The 24,685-nt window shown below is 45.1% G+C and overlaps 1 protein-coding gene across 1 annotated transcript in view; it reads left to right on the top strand.

The window, feature by feature from the left end:
- Window positions 1-19,219, top strand: part of LOC106750260 (tyrosine-protein phosphatase 99A) — a 280,019-nt gene extending 260,800 nt beyond the window's left edge. Inside the window, exons 6-18 of the mRNA XM_014630465.1 lie at window positions 5,608-5,817; window positions 7,115-7,395; window positions 7,973-8,229; window positions 12,860-13,143; window positions 14,075-14,295; window positions 14,770-14,895; window positions 15,045-15,217; window positions 15,958-16,249; window positions 16,337-16,508; window positions 17,319-17,443; window positions 17,540-17,817; window positions 18,391-18,526; window positions 18,643-19,219. Coding sequence (XP_014485951.1) covers window positions 5,608-5,817; window positions 7,115-7,395; window positions 7,973-8,229; window positions 12,860-13,143; window positions 14,075-14,295; window positions 14,770-14,895; window positions 15,045-15,217; window positions 15,958-16,249; window positions 16,337-16,508; window positions 17,319-17,443; window positions 17,540-17,817; window positions 18,391-18,526; window positions 18,643-19,134 — 3,047 coding nt within the window. The 3' untranslated portion in view covers window positions 19,135-19,219. The remainder of the gene's footprint in view (window positions 1-5,607; window positions 5,818-7,114; window positions 7,396-7,972; window positions 8,230-12,859; window positions 13,144-14,074; window positions 14,296-14,769; window positions 14,896-15,044; window positions 15,218-15,957; window positions 16,250-16,336; window positions 16,509-17,318; window positions 17,444-17,539; window positions 17,818-18,390; window positions 18,527-18,642) is intronic.
- The last annotated feature ends 5,466 nt before the right edge of the window (window positions 19,220-24,685 follow it).

The raw sequence follows: 24,685 nt of genomic DNA, 5'->3' as shown, positions 1-24,685 counted from the left end.
GGGGGAGGGGACTATTCGATAAGGGAACAGCGCGCGTGAGGGGCCACGTTGCAACAACCTCGGCGCCTTTTCTGAACGGTCTCCGCCGAACCGGAGGAGTACCCGTGAGCAGGTTCTCGTTATCATCGCGCAAACGCGATGGGTGGTACGCCTTACCCGGTGCGCCCCGGGAGCGTTTTGAAAGCGACGCACTCGAGATCAAACGGCGCGATTCCGACTCCACCACCGCGAGTCCCTTTCTCTTCAGAGTCGAATCGCTGAAAATGTCGGCGATTAAATCGGCTAAAACGGATCCGTCCTATCCGGGAAATCAATGGGTATTCGTGAATTTCCAGCTGAGACGTTTCTACAGTTGGTTCGTGTATTTTTACGCTACGCTAACTTCCGGCCGGGGAAGGATTCACGGCGAATCGTGTCTCGTCTTAAGAGTGGTTACGATAAGTAAAGAAGAGATAATCAACAATATCTCTTTTCACCGTTTCCGCAGACGGGATTTTCCTCGATGGAAAATCAGTCGCTGCTATCGGCAGACCTTATCGGCAGAAATCTGATTGAGATTTGCATTTCTATATTTATAATTGTGACCTTTAGCGATTACTTCTCAATGATAATACACTGATTGCACTTCGAAGGCGTCCGTGGGCTCCTCGGAGCTCGACTCGATGAACGTGCGGAGCTAATAAGGCGGATCGGCGGCTCGCGTCCAATTAAAGAAAGCCGGACGCCTCTGCGAAACACGCGCGCGAACGAGTCGAACACCGGCTGCGTGGTGAAAACGTTCGGCCCACCCGGTCGTCCGTTCGTTCGTGCGATTAATCGCGCGGAGACACGCGCTCGCACCTCGTGAGTTTCACTAGGAAATGCCTCAGCATTCGTGGCCGTCGTCGTGGTCGTCGTCGTGGTCGGTCGCGTATTGCGTTACTCAGCACGCGGCTACTTCGTAATCACCTTGCGAGTAAGATTGTCCACTCGTGTAATCGACGCTTAACTCATTTCCCGTTCCGTCTCGATTTCGCAGAACGGAGGTGCAACGAGGTGCGTGCTCGTTTCTCGAGACGCCGCGTTTAAGGACGCGTCTCACTCTCTCACCTTTCCTTCGAATCGCGCTCACCCACAATACGCACACGCCCACGGTTGCGCAAATGGAGTGCGCGCGCGCCAACAAGTACGTACGTGCATACGCACGTGCGTTATGACACCGAATGCGCGAACGGTTGCCGTAATCCGTTGTAATTGCCGGCGAGGCCGCCGGCCGTAGCGGGGAAACGATATTTTGTAACGTTTTTATTGCGCGCTCCGACGTTCGCGCGTTAAACCGCGCGGGTGATCCTATCGGTAAGGGCGCGATAAAAACGCGACATCGACCAGATCTGGCCGTGCATTTCGCGCGACCCTGTTGTAATGGAGCGCGCGTCGTCATTCGCTTTTTTCTTTTTCCTTTTTTCCCACAACGCGCGGCGTATAGACACTGGTATCGCCATAGCAACGATTACCTACTGACCTTCAGTGTCATCGGGGTATGAAATTATGAAAATACGCTCATCCTGCCTTAAAACCGTTAAAGCGAGCGTAAAACGGCATTATCATTCGCACGGAATCCACTCTATTTTCGCGTCAGGATCAAGGTCGGCGGTCTAATCCGGACGAACGGGAGGAAGTCGTAGGTAGCCGCGCCGCCGTACCGCGCGGATCGCGCCGGGGAAATCCTGAAGTCCAGAAATAAACGATGCGATAATTGGAGGGAAATGATCGAAAATGTCATATACATAGAAAGTCGACATACCCGTGTTTACCCGGCTACAATGTATCGAAATCAGTTGAACGGTATGGTCGGTCACGTTGCGACAACGTTGCGGCAACGCTTATCTTTATTCGATAAATTTCGCAACTCATCTCGCATCCACACTACATTTATCCCATTTGTTAGTATTTATTTCAATAAATAAAGATCTTTATATCCAAATAAAATCTTTATTTGACCCAAATGAAAATTAATCAAGGAAGTATCGGAGTAATTATTTACTTGAACCTGACATCCTTGGCTCTTCTCATTTCGCGGGAGAAGTCGCCATTCGGAGCAGCCTTCTTGTAAACGTCGTTTAACGTCCCAGGGTCATCTCAGACGATGATCGAGCAAGGATTTCTATTCGAACGAGCCGCGGCATGCGCGCGGGGACAGTCGCAGCGGTCTCTCGAACGTAACGCGCATCGCGTAACGGGCTTGCGAGATGCAACAAACCGGCGCGCAAATCGCCGCGCGAGCCTGCGACTCCGGTTCAGAGCAGGTAGCTCGGAGCAGTTTCTTATCGACTGTTCCTTTCACTCGTGGACCGTTACTCATTGCGAACCTATCCTAATAAAGGCACTTTCGCCTACTTAACTCTCCCCGGCTCCGTGGAAAACGATAATCCGCCCGGACGTTGGCATCTGAGATGGAGCCGTCTATCCGCCACCTCCGGTCCTCCGAGAGGTCGCATAAACGACGTTCGTTTAAATCTCGCTCCTCTCTCGTCGCCCTAGCGTCGGCCGGAACGACCTTCTTCTCTCTCTTAGCTTCAGACTGACTTAGACTGAATAATCTTAGACTGAAACTTTCAAATTTATTTCAAACTCATTTCTCCGTGAACGTGCCGGTGAGCTTGTTTCATTACTAATCAGGCTCAATCTGTCTCCCCTTTCGAATTAGTTTTTCTCTCATTTTAATCTCATCGTGCACCGTTAGCCATGCATCGCCAAAGTTAAGGAGGTACGCGTGAAGTAAAAACTCGACGTAATTACGAGGGACATTCGGAGGTTAGTAAATACCTCGAATTTCGAGATATCGTCGCGTTGCACCTCGTAATTACGTAAGGTTTTTATTTCGACCTGCACCACCAAACTTGCGTGATACCTGGTTGACAGTGCATCTTATTCGATTTACTTCATTTCTATTTTATGATTGTTATACATATTATATTTCGAGAATAATTCCTACATTATTATACATTAAGAAGATTTATAAGTATCAATCCCAAAGCGCACAATAAATATAAGGCTTTCTCTCTCTCTCTCTCTCTGTCTTTTCTCGCGCTCGTTCCTCCCCGTCGGTTCGAAACAGGTCGTTCCTCGGCCGTTCGTCACAGGATACGACGAACGTATCGCGATTAAAGCCACGAGCGCATTCCGAGTACGTTACGGCGTGTTTCGCTTTTCATACTACGTATCGGCGGCGGCGCGGCACGGCGGATTGCGGGATCGCGACCTTGCGGGTGTACACGCGCGCGTCCGCTCGGTCCACACAATCGTATTCGTTTTTTCAGGCCGATAATGTAATACAAAAGCGTTGCGCGTGCACAGGCTCGACATGACATCACGCGTGTTGTCGCAGCTCGTAAAGAGTTCGCGAAGGTAAATTCTAAGGCGAACGCAGCCTCGCGTCGTTGATCCGAGACGCGAATTCGATAAGCGCGCGTGCGATAGCGCCAACGCGGGAAAGAAAGACTGCGAATGGTTAATCGGCGCTGGCGAGTCGGCGAGCTTTATCCGCCACATTGTTGATAAACGGCATCGAAAACAGCTTGCGACAATCTTGCGCGACCGCTTAACAGCTCAAACGACGACGAGCGTGTGTTTCGTACTGAAACTGCAGCCGGCGACGTTGGCAGGAAGGGTTGCGTCACGCCAATCAAATACTTGCGTTTAATCATGCGTGATCTCTGATTAAACGACCGGTTGATCACTTTCTTATATGTTATTACACTTATATTATTACACTTTGTTGCATCGAGATAAGTGTCACCTTCGGAGATCGATTTCAAGGAAGCCGAGCAGGTGCACGTAATATTTGATCTTTAATACCTGTATCGGTGTATGAAGAATTACCTCGCGGAAAACTAGCGTGTAATGATAGAATATTATTTAAACGTGCGCACGAAGCTTGTGGATACTGCAAATTTATATTTGCGGGAGGGGTGTTTATGGACATTGTTTTTTCCGGGCGAATTGCGACGATTAAATGTTAAACAGAGTTCTTTGCACATATACATAAAGTGTTTTTCATATGTGAGCATAATTTCAAAAATGAATTCAGGACGCAAATATAACACAAAAAGCTTATTTAAACATAATCCTAATTGATTTTGTTCCACGTTACAGACATTTTCGTATTTTACTCATTCTCGTTAAGTTTATTAACTTTGTTAAGTCGCAGACTGAAATCTATCGAATTTATACATATGGTGTCATTTAAAATCTATACAGTAAAAAGTTTTGTGTTAAATTTAATGTATCTCAAACAGTCCACTCAAATTGTTGTGTTAATTTAACACAAGGTGAATATGTTGAAAAATGACACAAATATTATGTCAAAAATAAACACAAAATTAATACGTTAATCGACATTGAAATATAAAATGCGTTATTTTAACACTTATGTGTGTATATATATATATTGAATAGCGACACAACACAAAATGTTGAGATAACATAAACACAATATGTTAAATTAATACACGGGTATGTTAAAAATTTAACATAAAAATGTTAACAAGAACCGATTTTAACATAAATACAAAATTTTTTTACTATGGTTTACGATACAATGGTAGAGACAACGATGATATACTCCGCCAGGGTATTGACGAAGGCTGCCAACGAACCAGAACAACACTCGTAATATTCGAACGTGTTAGAGAAGATCAGTAATACAACGTTAAGAAACTCGTTTTCAAGCCCAAAGTGTGATCACTTTGGGGACTTCCTTTAAAGACAGAAATGTGTGAAAACGCTACGTTAGCTCAATTTGTAATGAGGATTAGTGAAGCACGAAAATGCTTACAGCTCGGAAACAAGGTCAAGTGGGACAAATGTTTATATGAACTTTTAGTGCTATGTTTGTGTGGTAAGTTAATTTCTAAAATTATGTCCACGTATATGAAACACCCTATGTATACATACACGTCGTCCTTGTTTTCATCCTATTAAGAAGAAGAAATGTTGAATTTTCGCAGTTCCAACTGCGAAATTCCACGTTTCTACCTCGTCCGCCAATTCTGTCTCTCGTACTGCGCGTCTACGTTTCATTTAGAGCGCGTTAAAGGTTGTCTAAGCAAGTTTAGTGTCAATGATTTTACGCAGCTGAGGTTAGAATGCAAATCAATTTGCATGTTTCATATCGTACACACACACACACACACACACGCGCGCGCACATCGCGCGTCGTATGGTAATGCCGGCGCGGAGAGCGCAGATGTATGAATATTCAATAAATTTTATCTCTCTTATGAACGCGCCTCGACGGCCGTTTATTCATCCGTGCTATTTATTCGCTTTAGAAAATGGAAATGTAGCGTGTCTCGGGTATCGATATCTTCGCTATTCGCAACAACAATTAAGTATTCCACTGCCGGAAACCGGGACAAGGGCGGAGGGTGGGAGAGTCCGAAGAAAACAGAAACTTGATTGAGAAGGGGAAAAAACAGAAATTCCAAATCGCACTTCTCAAACCACGCGCGAACCCGCTGAACGCTTTGTCTCGCCGCGGCATTGTAAACGATGACGAAATAGAAAAGTTACCGTCGAATCTTTCTACGTGTTGTAAAGAGAGACTCTAGCGTTTTATTTTTACAGCACCAACAAAGCCGGAGAATCTCACCTCTCGTGGTATCACGGGAACAACCATTGAGCTCTCGTGGTCGGAGCCTGAGAGTGCCAATGGTGTCATCGCTGGTTATCGCGTTTACTACATGCATTCCAACTATACCGACGTTAAAATGCACATACCCGATAAATCGACGGATTCCGACGACACGAACATCGATTTCGTCTTGAAGGAACTGAGTGAGTACACCTAAGCCGCATCGATCGATTTCTTGCGAGGAAAAAGCGCCATTTAATTACGAATAATTAAGGACTTCGTGCCTAATCGAGACCGTTAAGTTTCAAACAATCGAGGACTGATTATGGTAAGCGAAAGTGCCAAATACAAGATTACCGTTCTCCCTCATACGGAACAAATGTTCGAAGGACATTCCTAGAAACGTTACAGAGACATTTCCGGACGCTTCTAGAATATCTTTCGAACATTTGTGTTACATGGGCCAGGAGTCATTCCACGACGTGCAATCACATCAGCGAAATCTTACATAAAAAATTGTATCTGAACCGAATTTTTTCATTCCACGTTCACCAGGTTGTGAAGGGTGGCACATATTACACAGTAGATTTTATCTTAAATTTAACATTTCACATGTCCTAAACGGTCCACTTAAATTTTCGTGTTAATTTAACACAAAGTGAATATGTTGAAAAATAATACGAATATCACATCCAAAATTAACATTAATCGACATTGAAATATAAAATGTATTATTTTAGCACTTACACACATGTTGAATATCGACACGAAATATTGAGATAACACAAATACAATATGTGAAATTAACGCACGGATAGAAATTTTACATGAAAATCTTAACAAGGACTGATTTTTTAACACAAATAGAAAATATTTTTTTACCGTGCATCATTAGGTGTGAAAAACGGAAATTAGAATTTTTGGTACTTTCATCGTTCGCCATGTTCACTCCTCAATTATTTACCGACTCGCTTACTGAACAAGATAATCAGTTGCAATTGTTTATTTTAAAATTGTGCCTCACATGAGCGAGCAAATGTCTCGGATACTCGATTACGTATTGAGCGTTACAAACTCGTTTTATGGCGCGGAAGTGCGCGACGCTTAAAATTCAAGCCGACCTGCCGGTGTCTGTGGCGTCCTTTTAACACTAGATAACACAAAGATTAAATATGTAACGTTCAGTTGTCGTTGAATGGCCGCGGTAGACGTCTCAGGTAGATCGGTGTACTTGCCGTATTGATAAGGAGAGCTCGGAGAGAATCCTTATCAACGCACGCACGCGTTTTCTCTACGTACGCAGACGATGCAACGTATTGTTAGATAAGCCGGACGTTATATATATTTCGGACGAATAAATAATGATTTTATCGCCCCGATAAGATTGTTGAGCAGATACGACTCGCGTTGCGCCACGAGACGAGGCGGAAGAAACGGAGAAAGAAATAGCTGCTCCTTTTTTATGTCGAATCGTAATCGGTGCTCGTTGTTATTCCGCAGAACCGAATACCGAGTACAAGATCTGGGTGAAGGCTTACACACGGAAAAACGAGGGCGAGCCTTCGGACCAGATTATTCGCAAGACCGATATAACAGGACCAAGCGCTCCTTTGATCCTAAATTTAACTTGCCAATCCCACGAGTCCATCTACGTCCATTGGGCCAGACCGGCCCTCTTTTGGGGCTCGATCGACTACTACTACATCAACTACCGGCGGGAGAATGGGCGATATTACGAGGAAATCGAGCTATCAGCCGAGAAAAATCATCTCGAGAGCGGGGTACGTCTCTTTTATGATTTCATCCGATACGGTTAGAGGATAGAAGGTGATATCGCAAGTGTAATGGCCCCCCTCAATATCACCGCGGTTAGGTGACGAATTCTAGCGATTAAGGTAAAAGTATCAATACCTGAACACGTACCTAATTGTAGACCGTTCTTGTTGTTTCGGCCTTTAAATACGAATATATAATCATTAAATTTAAAAGATTCTATTCTACGTTGAAAGTTTGAATGTTCGTATTTAAAGACCGATACAACAAGAATGTCCAGAATTAAGTACGTGTCTAATATTTGTACTTTTACTTTCACTTATGGCATCTATATATCATATAATTTATCATTGTACAAAATGTAAATAACGGGGCCCATAATAACACTTTTTCCTCCAACAAATGCCGATAACGGTTGATTTTCTTAACGCCAGATTAATATAGCGTAATAATGATTGATCGTTGAAAATAGTATTTGCCAATCAAGAAAGGAACAATTTCATCTCCTCCCTTTTCTTCCCCCCTGAACGTGATTTCTACTAATTTGAAATTAATCCACCAATTTTCGCGAACTCATACTTACAGACGGTTATTCCCAACCTGACAATGAACACTGTGTACGAAGTTGTGGTACGAGGGGCTACCAAGAGCACAACAGACAGTCACCTGATCATTCAGGGCGAGAGCTCTATACCCGCGAAGGTGTTGGTCACCCGCGATTGCGACAAGATACCCCCTTTGATGCGTCGCAGCAGTAAAGATCTCAGCGCCGGAGTGATCGCCGGAATGGTCTGCGCCTGTATCGCCGTGATGTTGGCGATTACGTCCTTCGTATTGTGGAAGTGAGTCTCGCTTTGATGCATGTAAGCTTATCGCGCACAGAGGAAACTCTAGTACATCCGACTCGATTATCAAGCGATTTTCCTGCATCGCGCAACCGCAAATCTCGCGGCTTGATGTGCAACAAACCCGGCCGTAATCCGGGCCCCTCCCGAGCTCATTTCGTAGCGTCAATTATCTCTTATTATCGCGTCAGTTAAGTCTCTGACGTTTCTGTAATTCTGTTTATCTCCGCGAGTCGAGATTAAATGATAACCCCATATAAAGGCTTACACTATGAGACAACTGTTTTCAGTTTGACAGTATCTTCGGAAAATAAAAATATTTTATTATCGACCAGGCGAAAAGATACAAAAAAAAGTTTACATTTAGAAAGATGTCGGCCAGAAGCGATTGATGCCGATGGAATTTTTGTTAGATAAATTTTTCCCCCCGGCACAATAAAACATATTTTTACCTTAAAATCGGTCCTTGTTAAAATTCCTCTGTTAAATTCTTAATATATCTGTATGTTAATTTAACATATTATGTTTACGTTATTTCAATATTCTGTATTGAGTCGGTATTCAACACGTATAAACATGAAAACAGCACATTTCCTACTTCAGTGTCGATTAACATATTATGGATTTTAATTCCGTGTTGATTTTTCACCATAATATTTGTGTTACCTTTCAACAGATTCATCATGCGTTAAATTAGAACGTCAAAATTTGAACGGACCCTTCGGGCACACGCGAAATGCTTTAAATGTTGCACACAATTTTTCATCTTGCTCTCTCATGTTGCCAAGATATTCAAACTGGTAATTAGTTATCGCTTCACCTTGTACATAACGACCCACGTAACGACAATGATATAACATCAGTCTTGGCTGCGTCGAGATACGACNCAAAAAAAAAAAAAAAAAGAAAAAACACGGCGATCTCTCGTTTTCTCCACCGTTATTCTCGATTTAAGAAATCACGCGGAAAATTTCGAGACTGAACGGTGACAAGAGATCTACTTTCTCCCGCGTGACGACCGCGTGCTTCAGTGTTTCGTGGCGCGATCCCGCCGAATGTTATTTCGCATCGCCGCCGGTTTCACTTCCACTTCCGCGCAGACGACGACCGATCCAACGCTGAGAGTTCTATTATTTTCGTTACTTGGGAATTGCGGACAATCGGTATGTTCGGGCACTCGCGCGATTCGGTGTGTACGGCGCGAGCAATTAGAAAGTTCCCGACGGTGCAATCACGTGCACCTTCTCGCACGCACTCGTACCTGTTTTTCCCATTCAAGCCCCCCCCCTACCTTCTCCCTCTCCGCCCACCTGCAGTCTTCCGCTGCAGCCTGCTTCGTCCCGCTAACCTTCTCTCGATTTACCGTGGACCGCGTCTTTCTTTCTCGGGAAGAATAACCGCCGCGATGCCAAATTCCTTACGTCGAACACAGAGGATCGTCGTCCCCGGGGATTAAATTAAACTCGAGTGCGCCGCGAGATCTGTTTACAATCGTTAAGATGCAACGGGACGGTTCGAAGCTAATCCGAATATGCGAATATCGAGCCAACTTTCCAATACCATTCGAGAAGTAGCCCGAGATTATTTCTAGACACGGCCGACCTTCGCCTCGAGCAGAGAGCGAATTGACTCTCTCTTTCTCTCTCTCTCTCTCTCTCTCTACGGCCTCTAATACGGCTTTGAAATTGACCGGACTTGCGAGACACCGTGTGTATGGGCACGATGATACTCGGGTACTTTATACATATATATATATGCCACTTCTCCGGCCGCCGCTCACTCTGATGTCTCGTTATCACGCGAGATAACGAGCGGTGCGACAAGGGCTAAGTATGGTCTTACAGTCACCGGAGGAACTCGCCGCGCGGTGCGGAGCGATGCGCGACGCGCGGCACGCCTCGGACTCGCCGAGACTCTCCTGTGCCGCTTGGGCCGCGAGCGGGAACGCGTGTGCCGCGAACTCGCGCGAATTTTTTCCGTTCTTCCTCTCTCTCTCTCTTTCTCTCTCTCTCTCGGTCGCCGAGTGTGTGTGTGACGTTTCGAGAACGCAAGGAGGTTCGGACGCCGACGAGCTCCCGTTTTCTGGGTCACGGACTCGGGGCCCGTGACTCGGGTCGTTGAGTTATTCCACGAGCGCGTTGATTCGCCGTTCCGCAGTCCGGGAGAGACCTCGCCTATGATGGATTCTGTCGTCGAGAGCAGCCCGTCGAAATGAAGAAGTTCCTCCGCTTGTAAGTCCGGCAGAGTTTGTAAGCGCGCGCGAGCCTCCGGTGGCCGCGTGAAAAGCGCGCGAGACAGCGCGATGATGCGCGGCGGTGGTATTTCCCCACGGTGGAAATTATTACGACGTATCGCTATCGATTCTCTTCCGCGTATCGATATTTCATTCCTATCCCATTAACGCGCGGATACGCGCGCGCGCGCGCGCCCGCACGCCAGCGTGATTCATCGGTGTTACGAAAGCTGCAGCTGAAATATTTCAACTATTTCGATATCGCGTTGATTACTCACGATTTACCGGCGGTATCTGCAACCCTCCCTGTATTTTCCACGAAGATATATGCATATACCGTGAATGAAAAGAGAATACCCGGTGAATGTCGCGGTGAACGGAGCAACGGGAGATAAGGATTCGTCTGATGACATATGTCGCGGCGACATCACGAGTCAATCTCCGAGTAACCTTCGAGAGGTCTTCGAGCCGTCGCTCCTTGCTCGTTTCACAAATTGATCAAGGAAACAGGTACACGGGAGAAAAATTTGTCTTAAATCGGGATAGATATTCTCGCACGGGAAAATGTGACTCGCTGGCACAGCAGTTCTCAGTTATTAGCTTGCGGACAGCAGAAAGATTTGTTACACGGACGAGATAATTTTATTGTTGCAGCGAAACGTTTAGCTGGCGTAACTAAATTACTTTGCTTTCCACATATTCAGTAAATAGCAGTAATATAAATTGATATTTACAACAAATCTTTTTGTCGCCCGCATAGTAACTGGGAAATTTGCTGCTTCGGCGAAATATTGTTTTCCGTGCATAAACAAGAATATTATAATAATTCTTAGATCTTCAGTTTTAAACTGAGTCAAGTAATACCTTGCATCAGTACAAATTCAATCGAATCAAGGCTAAATATCTTCTAGGAGGGTTATAATATTCTTGTTTGTACATGAGAATATCTATTCTTGACTAAATTAAGACGAATTTTTCTTCTGTGCAGCTACGTAAAAGGGTGTGTCGAATGCGGCATCCATGTGCCGCTAAGATCGCGACCCTAAGTAACGTGATGGCAGTTTTACGCGTCGCTCGTGGATAACAGGATCCCTAGAGCCCAGTCCTTTCTGCACGAAGACGAGGTCTGCAATCGTGCAGAGTCCTATATGGGTTTCAAAGCATCCATGCGAAGCGAGGTCCACCCTTATTATCCCGTGCGTCTTCCGTGCGAAACCAAGTATAGCGTTTTTAGACTTCGCTTTATGTGGAAAGTTGCAAACCCATGTGACCACGTAGGATTATAGCCCTCGTTTTGTATCGAAAGCGCGACGGGCGAGGCGGGGGTGGATCTTGCTGTGAATGCAAAGCTGCACGCGCGATATCGTGCGTGCGATTATAGGCCCCGTTTCCCATCGAAAGTGCGTCCATGCGGTGGACCCGATTCGCGAGAAGGGAGCAGACCCTCGTGACCTATCTTATATTTATGCAATTTTATCTTATAAACCGTACGAGATCGCCGATTAAAATAAAGCAAACGGTACTCGTCACCCTCGCCGCTGGAACGCACATGTAGGTCGAGTCATCCGAGTGTCGATTAAAACGAACATTTCTCGGTTTTCTTTTCGAACGATTTCTCGATGAGCAACGAACAACGACTGAAATCTTTCGGAAGGAATTTTATCGGGCTCATGACGGCACATGACATTGCCAAATCTATTTCGTCGCTCCGTTTGGTGCGGTATTTATCATATTTCGACAAGAATATGTCACAGGTTCGACACGTTCGTGGGGGTTTTTTTACGAAAAATTCAGAACCGATATTTTTATACATATAGCTTCGTTTATTTTTTTTTTGTTTCTTTCGATGTGACCTGTCGTTGAAAAAGGAAACTGTCAATGTGTTATTGAGAAATTTCTCAGTAAGCAGGAAACTTTAAATCGATCTTTTGAAACATTGATTTTATGTGGATTTTATAAACATTCTGACACAATATTTTATAAATGTCTTTAAGTTGTTACTTGATGACGTAATATTCCTAGATATTAAAATCGTGACTTTTTTCCGTACAAATACATAATATATATTACTGTAAATCGTGTATAATTTTTACACACTTACACGTATGAAATCATGCAGTCACTTTTTACGCATTTATTCGTTACTATGATTTCATACGCATAAGTGTATGAAAATTACACAGTTGAATTTGCAGAATGTATTCGCAGTGTAATTTCTATATATTTGTATAAGATCACAGTAATAACGCGCGTACAAATACGTAAAAAGTGACTGCATGACTTTACACGCATAAGTGTGTAAAATTACACACCTTGAATTTGCAACATGAGCGGCTCTTAAACCGTACATTTGTGGAAGAGGCGAGCTTCTAGATCCTCTTTTCTCGGTCCCAGGCCGATTTTTAGGAAATGCTTCCACACCGCTTACTACTACCTGGATTATCCGCCGCGAAACGTTCCCACTCTTCAGGAATGGGAAAACAGCGAGCAAGACGGCGAGAGGACCGCCGTGGCCGTCCAGCAGTTCGTGCAGCACGTCGCGAGCCTCCACGCCGACGGAGACATCGGTTTCAGCAAGGAATACGAGCTGATACAGTCCGAAACCGGCGATTACACGGTGGAGAATTCCCAGTTCGCCGAGAACAAGGCCAAGAACAGATACCTGAACATACTCGCGTGTAAGTTGGCGTTGATGTACGCTGTCGCGCGGTATACGCTGTGTATCGCGATAATATTGACAAAATGAACGCAATATAATCTTAATATAGCTCAATGACGTTCAACGTTGCCGCGAGAACGGTTCTATTTCTGATGAATATGTATTCCTATTTACTATCCGCCGCGAGCGGCGCTCGCTCCGCTTTAATTTCTCCTCATTGATATTTTCACCGACGCGCTTTCGCGATCCCTTTGATCGATCGCTTTGATCTAACGGCGCCCGCGCCGTACATTGATAAATAAATTTACGACAAACGGAGGAAACGATAACAATTATTCGCACGGAGAGGAATATTTTGCCGTCGCGGCAAATTTTTTCTCAGTTGCTGTGCGAACGGTAAAAACTTTTTTCACACAGACAAAACAATTCTACTCTTATGGCAGCACATTCAATTGGCATAACCAAATTATTATTTCGCCGTCCAGCATATATCCAGCAGATAGCAATTAATATTCTAAACAAATCCTCTTGCCGTCCGCGTAGAAATCCGTTGTGCCGGCAAAATATTTTCTTCCACGTGACAGTCGGAGTAAAATTATGTTCGATTCGGACAATCGAGCGGCTGTTAAATCGACCTGTTTTATTCGCCACACGAGCGGGAATAAAACAATCGATGCGGCAAACGATCTTCCGTCAAAAGCCAAGCGATACTCCGATACGAGGGTTATCTCCGATCGAATCATGCGTTGACTTTTACTCTAGACTGACAGCTATCTATATCTACGGGCTTAACTACAGATAAATCGTGCGGCGATTAAGACTCGCTGCTTTCGAAAAAAAATCGACAACGAAATGCAATTATGTAGTACGCATGTCCGTACTGGGAGCGTAAACGTGTTCTTCTTCCCGCTTGAATTGGCTTGAAATGGGGAAATTTCATTTCTACGCAGACGACCACACCCGCGTGCAATTGTTGTCCTGCGGCGGCGGGCCTCCTAAGAAAGGTCAAGATTACGTAAACGCGAACTACATCGATGGGTGGCAAAGAGCGCGAGCTTACATCGGCACCCAGGGCCCGCTCCCCCCGACGTTCGATGGTTTCTGGCGAATGGTCTGGGAGCAACGCGTCTCGATAGTCGTTATGATCACCAATCTGGTTGAACGTGGCCGTGTAAGTCTAGCTATCATCATGTATCATCGCTTGAAAACTTCAATTTTACTCAAATAGAAATTGAAACCTTTCATTTGCTTCGGCTTAAACTTTTCAGCGCTCACTGATATTCACGTAGAACGTAAATCATGTTTAACGAATTAATTATATTTTATTAAATTGCACCACGTGTTATAACACGTAGTGCAATATATATTGCATTTATATTTGTGGAGAAATTATAACATCGATGTTATGTTACTCTCAATTGGTGTTTACTAGGTTTACAAGTTATTAAGAGCCTAACGTACTGCAGTTTAATTAAATCGTTGTTAAACATGATTTACTTTTATATTGGTGTTACGTTACCGATAGTTGGTGTTTATTGGGAAGCATTAACGATCGAGAAAGGGAATTGATTTCTTAATTAATTCAGAATATTCGAGTCGACGTTAGTGTTATTGCCGAACGGTGATGCTAACGGTGTCCTTGCAGAGAAAATGTGATATGTACTGGCCCAAGGAGGGAACCGAAACTTACGGTTATATTCAAGTAACTTTAGTGAGGGAGGACATCATGGCTACCTACACCATCCGTACCCTACAAATTCGACACTTAAAGGTATATATTTAGAAATAAAACGCACACGTTAGAAATTCCCGTTCCGTGACGGAGCCGAATCGATAGCGGTTGAGAAGGACGGAAGGCGGGCGTGAAAGTGAGCGAATGATTTTCCCAACGAGAAATCTCTGTTTGGAATCTTTAAGCAGATCAAGAAGAAGAAAAACGGGACCAATGTAGGCGAGCGTACCATATGGCAGTATCACTATACCGGCTGGCCCGATCACGGCGTACCCGATCATCCGTTACCCGTGCTCAGCTTCATTCGTAAATCGTCCAACGCTAATCCGCCCGATGCCGGGCCCATCGTGGTCCATTGCAGGTGACTGTCGTTGCATGTGATAAACAATCTCGTTCAACGATCTCTCTTGACGGGCGATCTCGATCTCGATAAGTAATTTATATCTCACACGCGGCAAAAACATTTATTGTATTCTTGTTAAAATCGATCCTTGTTAAAATTTTTGTTTTAAATTTTTCACATCAAATTTTTAACACACCCGCATATTAACTTAACACATTATGTTTACGTTGTCTCAAGATTTTTGCGTTTAAATGTGTTATTAAAGTAACACGTTTCATACTTCAATGTTCGACTGACATGTTATGAATACTTTGGTTTTGTGTTGATTTTTAGCATAATATTTGCGTTGCTTTTCAACGTATTCATCTTGTTTTAAATTAACACCAAAATTTGTGTGGATCATTTGGGACATGTGTGTTAAATTTAACACGACATTTCTTACTGTGCATGTACAGTCAGTCACGGAAAGGTTGCGTCATTCTTTTTGGTAAATTTCGAGACTCATTCAAAAGTGTCTAAATAGGAGAATTTATCTTTTTAGTAATTTTCACACAGATACATTTTCCTATTGGACGCGAGATGCGTTGTGAGACTCGTCGAAAGGGAAGTGTTGCAACCTTTTTGTGCACACCTCGCGTTCGATATATTAAGTCACAATCTTCAGATAAGATATCTGTATACGATTCGGAAATTTCGATCTCACTCTTGAGAATCGTTTTCTTTGTTTTTCATTTCTGCGTTGCGTTTCCTCATCGCAGCGCCGGCGTCGGGCGTACCGGCACGTACATCGTGATCGACGCGATGCTGAAGCAAGCCAAGAGCAAGAACGAAATCAACGTGTTCGGCTTCCTCAAGCACATCCGCACCCAGAGGAACTTCCTGGTGCAGACGGAGGAGCAGTACATCTTCATCCACGATGCGCTGCAGGAGGCGATAGAGAGCGGCGAGACCAACATCGACGCTAACAATTTGATGCAGCACGTCCAAGACATGCTGTGCCCGTCGAATAACAAGACTGACGCGTGGAACAATATTGAAGCTCAATACAAGGTGACTAATTGATCGACCTGGGTCATCTGGTGCGTCCGGCAGCGCGGATACGCTCGGATCTTATCGATTGCTTTTTCTCTTTGCCAGCTGGTAACGTCGTGGAAGCCCAAGGACTTCAATCTCGTATCCGCCACCAAAGCCTGCAACGTTCACAAGAACCGCAACATGGACATCATCCCCATCGAGAACGCGCGCGTCCACCTGACGCCGAAACCTGGCATCGACGGCAGCGACTACATAAACGCGACTTGGGTTTCAGGTAATTCAAGCAATGCCCAAAATATAGTTGGAAACTTTACCGACAGAATGCCCGGTCTTCCTTCGCAAACTTTACGTTTTATCGGCTGTACGAAATCACGTAAGTGCTTTTATACAGTGAAAATACGCGCGAGAACAAACCGAAGCATTGCTCGGCGTACGTGACGAGAACAATGAAAAATTTCTCTAAGTGTCTCTAGTCTCTAGTCACCAGTTAAAGCCGTTCTGCGGTAGCAAAGTAAAGTACGCGATAAGTACGTGAGCAGTAAGTCAGTTGATCGATCACGATCGATTATTCTTGGACTGTAAGAATCCAATTGGTCAATTAGCTCACCGCTTACGTCTTGCTGCATTCTTCACGCCATTGTAGATTGGCCTTTAGCGTAAATATTTACCCGATACGGAAATTCTACAGCTTGTATATTGCGTACCGAACGTGTCGTTGTTCCAACTAAGAAAACTTCCAAGAATATATTCTATACTTCTATACTCTTCGATTATTAAACTTACGGGCATGAAGAGGCACGAAAAGTTTGTGGGAAAATTTTTACACACATCTCGGTTAGATTTTCCGTTGGACACGTGAAAACAAAGCAACATTCGCGCATTCTCATCCATTCACGTGAAGTGGAATAACTTTTGGCCTCTGAATGAGCTTCCGGCGTCGCTCCTAAGCGTGGATCAACGTGTAATTTTCTCGTCATTTGCTCGTAATTTTTTCCATTATTTTCACTCACGGACGATACAACAATCTTAACGACGATCGTCGCGCCTCGAAGAACAACAATAGTTAGAATGGCGCCCTTTGCAGGTTTCCAACGCAATCGCGAATTCATCATAACGCAGCACCCAATGGAGAATACCATAATGGAGTTCTGGCAGATGATGTGGGACCATAATGCACAGACCATCGTCATGCTGACTCAATGCGACGAGGTACGCTTTGTTTAAGCTCGCGAATAATATAATCGATCGAGGCGGCGAGAAAGCGAAGACGTCCAACGTGAACGACGAAAACTGATCGTCCCGCAGGAGTATCCGGAGTTTTGGCCCATCGAAGGGAAGGATCTCGAGTCGGAGACGTTCCGCGTGCGACTCTGCGGAACGAAGGAGACCGTGAACGGGACTATCCTGCTCGAGGTCGCGGTCCGCTCGTTGCAGGACGACTACGAGCTGAGCGCGAGGATCGTCCAGGCGCCGTCGAATCAGAGCGGACTTTGGCCACACAACAACAATCCGAAAACCTTCGTCAACATTATTCAGGACTTTCATCGGGATTACCAAAACGGTCCTATCGTCGTGATGGACAGGTGGGAAAAGGGGGGAAGGGGGATTTCGTTCTCGCTAAAAGCTTTGCTTTGAGGCAAAATGGCGGAACCAGTCGATCCTCTATCGTAACTCTACTTCGAGTACCACTACACGCGGAAAGAGAAGCAATCAACTAGCCAGTCTTGTTCTCTGCAAAGTGATAACGTTTAAAACATCAATGGATCCGATGTCTGATGAAAAGGCCATTACAGTGCCATTTTTTATATCTCATAATGAGAAAATCTCTAAGCAAATTAATACAACGCGCGTATTCGCCACAATCACACTGTACGTTACAGTTTACCTTACGGTAACTAGAAATTCTAAGTGAAAGTTGTCGACGCCATTTTGTTTACAAAGCAAAGATCGACCAGACTCTGTATTCAAGGGTCGCTCTAAGGTCTGTTTCTTTTTCGCTAAACTAGTAGTACACTCGTAGAACTTAAAATCAGACAGATATACGATTAAGACCTGACGGAAGAAAGAGAAGAAGAGAACTAATAAATAACTAAAGCTAGTGCAACTAATTCAGCGACGAAGGGCAGACCTCTTACATCCGTCGTCACTTGTTCCAGGTATGGCGGAGTCGAGGCAGCACTCTTCGTTCTACTGACCACCTTGAACAAACAATTGGAATTCGAGCAAACCGCCGACATTTACATGTTCGCGAAGCTGCTCTACATGAAGAGACCCGGCGTGTTCCGCTCGAAGGTAAGTCCGTCGAGTAGTCTCTTCTTTCGTTAGAATTAACGGACGCGTTCACGGTGTGGTCACCGAGAGGAAAGGGGAGTTCCGTTCTTACGCTCCGCCGGTTTTTGCCGTTTTAGGAGGACTACTTACTGCTGTACCAGTGTCTGGAGTCCATGCTGTCGACGAAGGGCCGCGCCGAGCCCGACCTGTACGCCATGGCGAACGGACACGTCGCCGCGCTGAACGACCCGAACGAGATCAGGTCGGCCTCATCGATCCAACACATGCCGATAGATTATCCATCCAAGTCATCCGTCATTTGCGAGTACGCTACGGTAGAAGTCAGTTCCGAATACCTGCCCGACTACACCATTTCCATACGCGTGGATCACCCGATCGAATCGTCCAGCAGCCGTGGGAGCGAGACTTGCCTCTCCTCCCACGGCAGCAACGATCACGTTGTAGTGCCGGAGAAAAGCATGGTGGTGTCGCAGAGAAACATTAGCTATCATAATCATCCACCCGGGGTGTCTGTAATGGTCGATGCTAACGGTTATATCACAAATGGCAGCATGCGCGTACCCACCGACAATATGGAGCCACCCAGCTGCAAGATGATGCCGCAATGATGCCGGCCTATCTTCGGTTGCAGCGCACCCACGCGAAGGTCGGACCCGCTGTAATCGAGCCTCCGGTCGCTGGAAGTTTAATCTCGACCTGGTAAGTCTGCTGTGCCGTGAAACCGGCGTCACTCCCTCACCCGCGGAGATCCCGCCTCCCTTGAGAAATAATAACGCCTGAAACGTTAGAAAGGCTGAGGAAGGGCCAAGGAAACCCACATGTATGTCTGTTTTCTCTCTCTCTCTCGGTGCAGACTGATCCTCGCACGTCGCGCAGGAGGTGATAAGTTCGTATCCAGGATGAGCTGAGCGGATCTTCGAGCGGATTTTAGTGTAAATAGGGCTGAACCGTGGTGAACCGTTAAAGACCGGGACGAGAAAGAGTTTTGATATCGATAAAGGGAAGCCCGTTCCCGGCTAGCGGAGAGTGCCAAACACACAAACAGAGACAGAATTGCTGATGCACGCTGGGTGGGTGATGTTTATCTTTATCCATCGCGTAAGTTTATGTTGTTCATGCATTGTATATATATATATAAATATTATATATTTCCACAACACACACGCATACACACACACACACACACTCACACAACACACACGCGTACGATATATACACGCTTGCACGGGCACATATGCATATATATATATACAGGGTTTACCAAAAGTGTGAAAACAATGGAATTTCCTGAACATGAAGCAATTGACATAAAAATTATTCAGATGAAAATTGGAAAATTTGGAAGGGGACATAATTTGGTGACCTTAACTTCGTTGTATAGTCAGTAATTCAAGGCTTCTTCCAGATCGATTTTATTTCTTTTAACGGAATCATTGCTTTTTTGACATAAATCGATTCTTTCATTTATTTTGTGTATTCGAGTAAGATAGAGAGTAAGATCGTTAAAAAATTCATTGAATAGTTTTCCAGATATTTTTCTTTGTATTCTGGTATTTTTCAAATGCATCGATGCGATCAATGTGCAATGATTAATATCAGTAGTCGATTTATCTCATATTATTATGTAGAAAAGTAAAGTTAAGGACTTTATGAAATATTTCATATCTGAAAAGTATCAGAATAGAAAGTAAAATATGTCGAAGAGTATTCACTTTTCGATGATCTTATTCTGACACCTTTATACGCATAATGGATAGAAGAATTAATTTATATCAAAATAACTATCTGATTCCACTTAAAAAATGAAATTCATCTTGAAATGACCTTGAATTATCGACTGTGCAACGAAATTAACGTCACTAACTTAGATTCCCCTCCAAACCTTATAACTTTCGTCTGAACCATATTTTCTATCAATCGCTTCGTTCTTAAGATATTCCACTCGTTTTTAAGACACACACACATTCGGTAAACTCCTGCATATGAGAGTATGTGTGTGTGTGTGTGTACAGCATAAGTTACGTGCAAAATTGCACGTGATGTATGTATATATATATATATATATATATATATATATATATGTGTGCATATGTGCAGCGTGAGCGTATATGCGTGTCCGTGTGTGTGTTACGTCGAACATCCGACAGCTCTGAGTTGCCAAAGAATCATTGCGATTAGCCTAATTCTTAGGAGACGTTACACCGCGGATGGATGGGTGGCGTGTAGATATTTCACATACGTATACACGTGTATCCATGATTCTACGTGTTAGTAGGTAGTAAACGCGCGAGGATGCACCGTCCGGGCGAAGTCCTTCGGATCGCGTCGCATCACCGGACTAATTTTCGCGTCCGCCCTCTCTCTCGTTTCTCATCCCCCCGACGCCGCACAGCTTATCGCGTTTTTTACTGCCACTTAGCGAAGATAAATATCAGCGACTCGGCGGATACTCGCTCGTTGGCCCGTTGATCCTTGAACGATCGAATTGCGCTCGGCTCGGAAAGGTTCGGACGAGCGACTTCACGAGCGCGCCCGGCAAGGTCAAATCAAAAAACAAGAAAGAAAAACATAAACTATAAACGACGATATCGTGCTATCGCTTTTGAAGCTCGTCGCTTCGCGATACGCGGACGAAACGAACGCACATTCTTCATGTAGAAGACTTACATGGCTTTTGATAACGTCTCTGACGCGCTGACTGCTATGTACGTAAGGTACTCTCTTGGGAAGAGGGTAGCGAGGACCACCCCATCATCGCGTGAGAACACGCGGAACACGAAGGGGCGAAGAAGCCGACGGAACGACCCCTCTCGACGTCGGCGGAGAGAGACGCGCTGGAGATTCGCGTTAGCTTATACGTTTTCCCTCCCTCGTTCCTCTCCTTTCGTCGAAACGAAGACGTATAACAACGACTCGCCGGCGACGATACAACCGCAATGCTCTCTCTGGTAATTTGCCGCTAACCACGCGTATTATATGAGAACTCCGAAACATACCAAAAGTGAAGCGACGCTCTTTTCGAATTCACGCTCGATCGACTTACGTGTTTTTCCGTATTCATCGCTCGCTCGGACGAGGACGCATTGCCGCTAATGTGCATGGAGAAAATATTGTTAGTAAAATTTACTATGAAAATTTGTAGTGGAATCAATGTCCGGATTATAACGGAATTATTATCGAAATTATTATATGTGTTGTGATATCTTCAGCGAAGCAAAAGTTTTGTGTAAATAATCGGTCCACTAAAACTTTTGTGTTATTCTAACAAAGTAAATATGTTAACATTTAATATGTTAACAGGGTAAATGTGTTAACTTAACGTATATTTGTGTACTTTTTAATAGTCACTGCCCATGTTAAGGAGGTTCGAGCGCTAAATGCCGTATTTTCAATGGCGCATCAAAGGGAGCCTCTCATAAATTTACTATTTATTCAGCAAAATTTCGTTTCTATACATTTATTTCACTAACTGAATAATAAATGTTAATTTGAAATGAAGTGGATGATAGATATATAGATAGACATGATGATATACGCAATATCACAAATACGAAAATATCATTATTTTTTATTTCTCTATTAATGCTATATTTATACACCAGTTGATCTAATAGAAATGCACAGATAATAGAAAGAAGTATATAAGTGTTTAAATATATTCTTACATGTATGCGTCTTGAATATTATTATAAATTATAAACTTTCAACCGTTACATTTTCGTATCATGTACATATTACAGATTTATCACATATCTGGTAATCCGCTCGAACCTTCTTAACGAAAGCAACACCAAAATTTCAGCGGGTTTCAGCGTTATTTGCACATTTTTTACTCGTGCGTGTAAACATGACATACGTCACTAAAGATTACGACACATCGTACTTTCAGCCGTAATTCCGGGATTCATTTGGTAATGCCCAGGCACTACCAAATTTTGTGGCAATTTTTACCGCAATATTTTCTCCGTGTACGCGGCAGCACCGATCGTCCTCTCATTCCCCAATGGTGTGTACATAAGCCGCGAATCGCCCGTCGCGGAACTCGAAAAGCTCGCTCGCAATCTCATCGACGTTCACGTGCGGAAACACGTCTCCACGGAGTCGACAACGCCCGCACGTCGCAGCGCACGCATCGTTTTTTTATTTGTGTCGCAAATTATTACACACACGCGGAAACGGACGGAACGTTCAAAGCGGCGTTCCATTTACCCCGTTAATCGTGAGCTGAGTTTATTCACGGCTAAACGAAAGCACGACGAGAGGAGATCTCGAAGATCGGATCCGAGGGTGTCCGGAAAAAATCGCTTTCACCACGCACGCAACCACCGCGTATCCCGATTCGCATTTTATATCCTACATCGGTTGTCTATTGCACACGGTGTAAAAAATAGAGGCAGAAAGAAAGGAAAAAGAGGAAAAGACCGCGATACTTCGTGAAGTGTACGCTCTGTCGCCCGGCCTAACCCGTACAGTACAAATTAGACTCTACTTTGAATACTCGTTTGCTCGCCGCCGGCGAATTAAGCGCGAAGGAACCGGAAGCCGGTTCTCGTTTCAACTCAAACCGCGTTACGACGTCACGTGACGTCATCGTTCGCCGATATCGGACGACATTACTGAGTAACATCTTTCCGTTGTATTCGATAACGTTATCACCTCGTCTATCCGGGCGTGTCCGAGCTAACTTTTGCGATGCATGAGCGGAGACACGTATCGAGTTAAGATAATTAAGAGAAAAAAAGGGGGGGGGGGAGCAGCGGGGGAAGAAAGCGAGAGGAGAAACGGTTCCCTCGCGGTTTCCTCGCGAATCGCAGGCATTCGGCCGCTTTTCTTTCGTCGTGCGCGTACGCGTGCCGAGGAGAAGCGCGTTCCTGTCAATCTCCATCCCCTGAACAAGCTGCCGTTAAAACAGAGAGAGAGCCGCCGGACGAAAGCGAGAGAGCAGGGGCAACGGGAGTTCAAAGTGCGAGTATCGGAAATACGTACGTAAAGAAAACCGGAAAGAGAGAAGAAGGAAAGACGAAAAGTCGGGAGTAACTTTGTTCCGCCCGTTGCGATTAGCCGCGCGAAAGTGTCGCGCTCATCGGGGGATCCCGCGCGTTAACACGTCGTCATCGATGCGTTGTCAATGCGAATTGAAATGTCAATGGAATTACAAATACGTAACGAAACCGAAGGAAAAGCCTCGGGTCGGGAGGCGCAAAATAGAGACTGATCGAGAATAAATCGGGATAAGAATCGAGCCGCCGCGTTCGCTCGCGTAGAATCGAATCGGCGATATCGCGCGGCGTCCGCGATCATGAATAAAACGGGGGGACTTTTTGAAAGAAGGGGGGCTAAGGCCGCCGTTCGGTAAAGCGAGATCGGGAACCTCGAGGAGGAGCGCGCCGAGAAACGCTTTTCTGACGTCTGCGACGCGAATAAAGGCGAGCGCTTCCGAAACGGACCGGACGAACCGGCCGATCTTTGAGATTCAGGCATTCACACCCCGAAGGCCGCGTTGATCTATGCACATCCGAGATTAAGGAGCCCCTCGATCGGTCATCACCGATTCCGTATCGATAACCGAACACCTACCGAGTGTCCCTATCGAGTTCAGCTAAGGGATTACTTTGCGTCGTAACATAAGGAGAACACGTCTTAATTAACGCCGTATCCAAGTGAGAAACCGGAGGAAACGCGAGAAACCCAGGACAAAAGGAAGCGAGAAGCGATCGAATTGTCGTGCACACACGTGCGTATGCGCGAGAGGAGTGTGTACACCGGAGGGGAGGAGAGGTCACACACGCACACACACACACATGCATACACGAGGGGTGGGGTGTACATACACGACAGACTACTCGACACGCACACGACTCTCGTCGCGCTGAGACACACTTAGAGACCGATATCTGAAGAGAGGGAGAAGAAAGCAAATATATTATATATAAATATTTATGATATGTGGAGAGTGTGGCGATCGGAGAGTAAGATAAACTGTGAATGCGCGGCGGACGAGGAATCGCGTCCGGCCTCTCTCGAGGTCGATTCAACGACGAGGACCGCCAGGAGAGACGCAGAGACCGATGGCTGTCATCATCGCGCGCGCGAGAGTGACAGACCGACGACGCTCTAATTCCGCCGGGACGAAAGCCAAGCTCAAGGAGGGAGGGGGGC

Source organism: Dinoponera quadriceps, unplaced genomic scaffold (genome assembly GCF_001313825.1).
Source record: "Dinoponera quadriceps isolate SergipeBrazil2010 unplaced genomic scaffold, ASM131382v1 scaffold3676, whole genome shotgun sequence".
In the NCBI taxonomy this organism is placed as follows: domain Eukaryota; kingdom Metazoa; phylum Arthropoda; class Insecta; order Hymenoptera; family Formicidae; genus Dinoponera; species Dinoponera quadriceps.
The sequence above is the reverse complement of the archived record's forward strand: the minus strand, read 5'-3'. Positions and strand labels throughout refer to the sequence as shown.